The sequence below is a fragment of the Crocuta crocuta genome, unplaced genomic scaffold (assembly GCF_008692635.1).
Source record: "Crocuta crocuta isolate KB4526 unplaced genomic scaffold, BGI_CrCroc_1.0 scaffold53, whole genome shotgun sequence".
In the NCBI taxonomy this organism is placed as follows: domain Eukaryota; kingdom Metazoa; phylum Chordata; class Mammalia; order Carnivora; family Hyaenidae; genus Crocuta; species Crocuta crocuta.
Genome location: NW_027529432.1, coordinates 1,548,905 through 1,555,758, shown reverse-complemented (window position 1 = coordinate 1,555,758; position 6,854 = coordinate 1,548,905). Strand labels below are relative to the sequence as shown.

The 6,854-nt window shown below is 51.9% G+C and overlaps 1 protein-coding gene across 1 annotated transcript in view; it reads right to left on the bottom strand.

Moving 5' to 3' along the window:
• Positions 1 to 6,815: 6,815 nt before the first annotated feature.
• Positions 6,816 to 6,854, bottom strand: part of RPS6KA4 (ribosomal protein S6 kinase A4) — a 9,914-nt gene continuing 9,875 nt past the window's right edge. The window contains exon 16 of the mRNA XM_077759587.1: positions 6,816 to 6,824. Coding sequence (XP_077615713.1) covers positions 6,816 to 6,824 — 9 coding nt within the window. The remainder of the gene's footprint in view (positions 6,825 to 6,854) is intronic.

Below are 6,854 nucleotides of genomic sequence, written 5' to 3'. Positions count from 1 at the left end.
CCCTGCCCCTCCTCCTGGGGGGCACCCCCCCCCCGCCCCACTTCACCCGGCAGGCCACGCGGTCCCAGGCGCCACCAGCCCTCAGCGCGTGCCAGCTCCCTGGGGACTCCACGGGGCTCACCCTCCACCGTCTCCACACAGACACCCCCAACCCACCCTGGCATAGAGGGGAGACACGAAGGGGCTTCCCATCACCTGCTCATGGGCCACATCCCCCTCCCCCGCCCCATCACGGCCCAGCCAGACCCCAGGCAGAAGGAGTGGCCCCCTGGCGACCTCCAGGACTTCTCCCAAGACAAGCGCAGACCGCCAGGCAGGGACACCCTGGGCTGCTGAGACCCCTCGTTTGGTTTTCAGGGAGGCAGCGCGTCTTGGATCTTCCGGGGCTGCTGTAAGTCAGAGACGGGATCCTTCTGAAGGGCAAGGTGAGCGAATACACCGACAGCCTTTAGATGTGCAGGTACGGGCACAGCCTTCAGCACAATAACTCACCCATGAGAAATGTACCCTCCGGAAATATTTGGGCAGGTGAGCAAAGATGTAGGCAAAGGATGTTCGTGGCAACACTTTTTAAAATGGCAAGAAACTAAGGGCGCCCGGGCGGCTCGGTGGGTTAGGCATCCAACTCTTGGTTTCGGCTCAGGCCATGATCTCAGGGTCGTGAGACTGAGCCCTGCGGCATCCTCGACACTGGGCGTGGAGCCTGCTTGAGGCTCTCTCTCTCTACCTCGCTCTCTGCCCCTCCCCCGCTCGCATGTGTGCACAAGTGCGCTCTCTCTCAAAAAAAAAAAAATAATAAAATCAAATGAAAACATTTTTTAAATAATAATTTAAAAATAAAATAGGAGCGCTTGGGTGGCTCGGTCTGTTAAGCATCCCACTTCGGCTCAGGTCATGAGTTCGAGGTTCATGAGTTCGAGCCCCACGTCAGGCTCTGTGCTGACAGCTCAGAGCCTGGAGCCTGCTTCAGATTCTGCGTCTCCCTCTCTCTCTGCCCTTCCCCTGCTCGCATTCTCTCTCTCTCTCTCAAAACTAAATAAACATCAAAAAGATAAAAATAAAATTAAAAACAAGAAATGAAAAACACCCAAGTAGCCAAGATTGGAGAACAGCCTAAATAAATCATAATATACTCCCCGAAATTTTTTGTAATTTTTTTAATGTTTATTTCTGAGAGAGACAGACAGACAGAACATGGTAGTGTTCTGTGTTAACAGCAGGGAGCCTGCTTCAGGTCCTCAGTCTCCCTCTCTCTCTGCCCGTCCACCTCCTCTCTCTTTCTCTCTCTCTCTCAAAAATGAATAAACATTAAATAATAAAATAAAATCTTTAAAAGAATAAACTATATAACAATAGAAAGAAAAATCTCAGAAAAATCTGGATGTGAGTGCATCAGAATATTTTTTTAATTTTTCTAATTGTTTTATTTATTTCTGAGAGAGAGAGAGAGAGACAGTGTGAGCAGGGGACGGTCGGAGAGAGAAGAAGACATAGAATCTGAAACAGGCTCCAGGCTCTGAGCTGGCTGTCAGCACAGAGCCCAATGCAGGGCTCGAACCCACAAGCCGTGAGATCATGACCGGAGCCGAAGTCGGATGCTCAACCGACTGAGCCACCCAGGCACCCTGAGGGCATCAGAATATTAACTAACGAGATTATCTATGAGCAACGCCACCAATAGTTTTCATGTTTTCCTTTTAGTATTTCCGAATTTTTTTCTAAAATTAACATTCAATGAAGGTGAATTTTTTTTTTTTTTTACGTAAGCTTCACGCCCAGCACAGAGCCCCACGCGGGGCTTGAACTCACCACCCTCAGAGCAAGACCTGAGCTGAGACCCAAGAGTCAGCCTCTCCGCTGACGCAGCAACCCAGACGGCCCTAAGGTGAATTTTTCTTGATCATCTACACAGATTACATTAGTGTGACTAGATACAAAACATGCCTGAAAGAACACAAGAACTGGTAACACGGGCACTTGTGGGCGAGCACGGGGAAGGACATTTTTTCACTGTGTATTCGATTGCATCCTTTGAATTGTGAATCGTGTGTTTATATCTTTTTCCCAAATGTAAACCAAAACTTTAAATTTTGAAACAACAACGAAAAAGGCAAGCCTCTCTGCCTTTCACAGACCCCGTTTTTGTGCAGCAGTGAATGTGGGAGGGTTGCAAACCCAAACACCTCGACAGGCCCGGGGGATAGATGAGGGACAGAGCCGGTGTGAGCCCTGGGGAGCAGTGGGGACTGGAAAGCAGACCCCTTCTCTGTGGGGGCCACGTGACTGCACCTGCCCATCTGGCCACGCAGGAAGACCTCCCCCGGGCTGCCGGCCCTTCCGATTTATCAATAAAAGTCAAACATCCAGACTTTCGCATGCATTTTCTCATTTTATTGTTTTTAAGGTTCATTATTGTTTATTTATTTTGAGAGACAGAGAGAGAGAGAGAGAGAGAGAGAGAGAGCATGCACACAAGCGAATGGGGAGTAGGGGCGGGGGCAGAAGGAGAGGCAGAGAGACAGAACCCCAAGGAGGCTCCACGCTGCCAGCGCAGAGCCTGATGCGGGGCTCGATCCCACCAACCCTGAGGTCGTGACCTGAGCAGAAACCAAGGGTCGGATGCTTAACCGACTGAGCTCCCCAGGTGCCCCCTCACCTTCTCACTTTAAAACATGTGCCGGCCCCCCAAAAACCAAGTCTGTAGGCACAGGCACACATAGTCCGTTTACAATCCCTACTCGGTTACTGTGGAATGTTCTTGTTGAGAGCCCCAGGGAGCATTAGGGAGGGACAACTTGCCCAGTGTCCAGCAGTATTTGCACGGGGCACTGATGAAACATTACAACCCTGACTTCGGTTCCGACAGTAGCTCATTAAGCGGCTCTGAGGTGGCTCAGTCGTTTGGGCGTCTGACTTCGGCTCAGGTCATAATCTCACTGCTCGTGGGTTCAAACCCCACATCGGGCTCTGTGCTGACAGCCTGGAGCCTGGAGCCTGCTTCAGATTCTGTGTCTCCCTCTCTCTCTACCCCTCCGCGCATGCACACACTTTCTCTATCTCTCAAATATAAATAAAACATTGAAAAAAAATTTAAACCTACTTCGTTAATAGTGATGTGAAGGGAAATGAATGTTTATGGGGCTGTCCGGGCTCTCAGGAATATCAGGACAGCAATAGAACCAGGAGCCCAAGCCTGCTCCCGAAGCCATTTTAAGAGTGGAATAGAGGCGGGGGCCTGGCTGGTTCAGTCCGTGGACTGTGCGACTCTTGATCTCAGGGTTGTGAGTTTGAGTCCCATGTTGGGTGTAGAGATTCCTTAGGAAATAAATGAACGAAATCTTTTTTTTTTTTGTTTTTTTTTTTTGGAGTGGAATAGAGGCCCAGGAGGATGAGGCCAGTCTGCTCTTCTGATTCAGCATCCATGTTAAGGCCGGCCTGGTCGGAGGCCAAAGTCAAGGTGTCAAAGCAGGCTGCCAGACTGCAGGTTCTCATAACTTGCCTCTGGCCTCCTGGCCTCCCTGCTTGTGGCCACCCTCCCCCCCACCTCTGCCCAGTCTATGACTCAAGTCACACCTGTTCCCCCTTGCAGACTGCCCGGCCACACAGGGCAGAGGCAGAGCAAGGCTGGCTCATGCCTCTGAGCCCCAGCCCTTTCCAGCCCCACCAGGCTTCCCCCTTCGGGGTTACCCCCATCCTCTAAAGCCTGGTTTCTTCACCCAAGAAATGAGGCAAGAAGACCTCTTTCTTAGGGTGAGTTGCTTGCGATAACAGAGTAAGGGAACTGAAGATGAGAAACCCTTAACCATGAAACTAGCAAAGGCTTTTAAATAATAATGCCCAGCGCATAGAATGAAATGGGACATTTCCATGTCCCACTGCTGTGACTACAGGCCAGTACAATATCTATGAAGGGTTGTTTGAAAGTATATTTCAAGGGGCACCTGGGTGGCTTCGTCGGTTAAGCGTCCGACTTTCGCTTAGGTCATGATCTCGCGGTTCGCGGGTTCGAGCCCCGCATCGGGCTCTGTGCTGACTGCCAGCTCAGAGCCTGGAGCCTGTTTCAGAGTCTCTGACTCCCTCTCTCTCTGACCCTCCCCTGCTCACGCTGTCTCTCTCTCTCTCCTAGAAATAAATAAAACATTTTTTTAAAAAAAAAAGGAAGTATATTTCAAAATGTATATCAAAATATAGAGAAGGACGGGACTTAGATACGGGGCTGCTTTGGGCCGGAGGGTTGAGAAGAAATGGGGAGTTTCCTATGGAGGTGAAAAGTGTTCTAAAATTAGACTCCTGTCCTGGCTACACAACTCTGAGAGTGCCAAAAAATCACTGAGTTGTACTCTTAAATGGGTGAATAAGACGTGATATGAATTATATCTCAATAAAGCTATTTTCAAATGCACAGATTTGTGTACAAACATGTTTCTCTCTACATCGCTTGTGATAGAAACAAAGTTTTTGGGTGGCTCAGTCTGTCGAGCTTCTAACTTCTGCTCAGGTCACGATCCTCGGGGTTCACGGGCTCAAGCCCCACGTAAGGCTCAGTGCTGTCAGCACGGAGCCCGCTTTGGATCCTCTGTCCCCTTTCTCTCTCCACCCCTCCCCCCCCACTCATACTCTCTCTCTCTCTCAAAAATAAATCATAAAACATTTATAAAAAAAAAAAGTTTTCAACAATGGAAACATCACACTGGGGTAAAATTAAAGTCCACGTTCACAGTGGAATTCTTGGGGTCGAAGGAATTCTGGAATCAGACCACAGGGATCAAATGCACATCTCGTTGAGTGACCTTGAGCAAGGTGCTGACCTTCACTGCAGCTCACTTTTGTCATCTCTTAAACGAAGTGATGCTTTTCTTGCAAACTAGCCAGGAGGCGTCTGGGGGATGATCCATGAAGCATGTTGGGGACCTTCCCTGCACAGTGAATGCTCAGCAGATCTCAGTAAATAGTTCATGACTGAATGACCGTGGCATCACATCTGTTCACTTGCGGGTCTTAACAGTCATGTGAGTGTGTCAGGTCCTGGGGACCTTCTCCTGGGCCCTTCCTTCCTCTCTCATACCTACAGGGTGGGACACAGATGGAGGTCCCGCACCCAACTGCCCTTGATCTACACTCATGGGACCCCACCTGCCCCAGCGCCCCCCCCCCACCGGCTTTGCCCCGACTTCAGCATCTCCCGGTTCCTATCTTCCAGTACTTCCCTCTGTAAGAGGCAAACCTCAGAATGGGAAGGGAAGGTCCCCCATGAGATGACCCCAGAGGGTAATATGGGAAGAGGTGGCTTGGAGGCATCTAGAGGGGTAACGTCCGGGCAACCCTGGGGTAAGGCTCTCTGCACCCTGACCTGGGGTGCCCACAAAGATACCGGGCCCACAATTGTCCTATGGCCACAACCACCTAGCAGGGCTCACACAGCAGGGAGGGAGAGAGGCGCCACTCTGAAGGCTTTGAGGGCCGTGCATGTGGGCTGCTCCCCTCGCTCCCTCCCTCCCTGACAGCCGCCAAGCTCGGTCCAGCTGACCCACCCCTTCTCCTGCTTTCCACCCAGTGAGCTTCCAGAGGGGAGCCCATGATCCAGATCGAAGGCAAGCAGCACCCTGCACCTCTGGCCACAGTGAGCGGTCCACGGTGGACACACGACCTTAAGTGGATCCAATCAGAGTTCATCTTGGGATTTCCATAGGGAAAGATAAAACCCTTTCTTGATCACCAGTCTGTGGCACCCATCCTGGAGCCAAAAGGAAAATGCTCCAGACTGTGACACCAAGAAAACAGAATAAAAAGTTGCGTCCGGGAAACTGGGTCCTGGTCTACATGTTTGTGTCCAGATCAGACCTTGCCTGAAGCTACCGCTGCACCGTGTAGTTGTTAAGAGCCTAAAACTCCCACTCCTCTCAAGTTTAAGTGTAAGTTGGGCTTTCTGTGACTACAACCAAGAGAATCCCAAGTGATCCATGGCAGAGCTGTCCAAATACAAGCCTTGAGGACTGTTTGGCCATCCCGCAGCTCGGTCCAAAAGTCAGGGACAAAGGGTATGGACAGTCTGCCCTGTCCCTCCTCTCTGAGGCCCCAGGCTCCCCTGGCTGGAAATCTATTTGCCCCACACACCGTCCACACACACACAGACCTCCCGCACACAGCACTGGATGGACTTTTATTTTAAAGTCAAAGGCACAGCCTGGATGGGCTGAGGCAGTGACTGCCAGTGCCCAGCTCAGACCCTCAAGGCCCTGCCCCCAGCCAGGGGCAGCTGTGCCGAGGGGGGTTGGGGGGGTGTGGTGAGAAGGGGCCTCCCCTTTTTGGGGTGGCCTTCGTCCTAACTTAGCCCCCATCGGGGAGAAGCAGGTGACATAAAGTGAGGCAGAAATGCTTCAGAGCTCCCCCAGGGCCTCTCCTTGAACTCCACCCCCCCAACACAGGTCTTTGGTGGACATGATTGCACAGACAGTCCTTAAAGTGACAGCGAGAGGGGCACCCCCTCCCAAGAGCAGGGCCTCAGAGGAGGGCACGGGAGAGGTCCCAGTTTCTCCCTTCGGCAAGTCAGTGCGTAGAAATGGGGGAGGAGCCCTTTCCTGCCGGAGCACCACCCCCCTTCCCCCCCCCCCCCCCAGGAGAAGCACCTTCTGCCAGATGAGGGGCTATCCTGGCAGAGGCCCCTCCCTCCCTGCGTCTCGAACTCTATCCGGTAAGACATAAAAAATTCTCTGCTTATAAAAATACTTCTGCTCTGTCTGGGAGTGGGGTGGGGGGAAGGGGTGGGAAGGGCGATCCCTGGGGCTGGGGCGGAGCCAATACCGGAGGCTCCCAGGTCACAGCCCCTGTAGGGGAAGGGAGGTTACTGTGGCGGG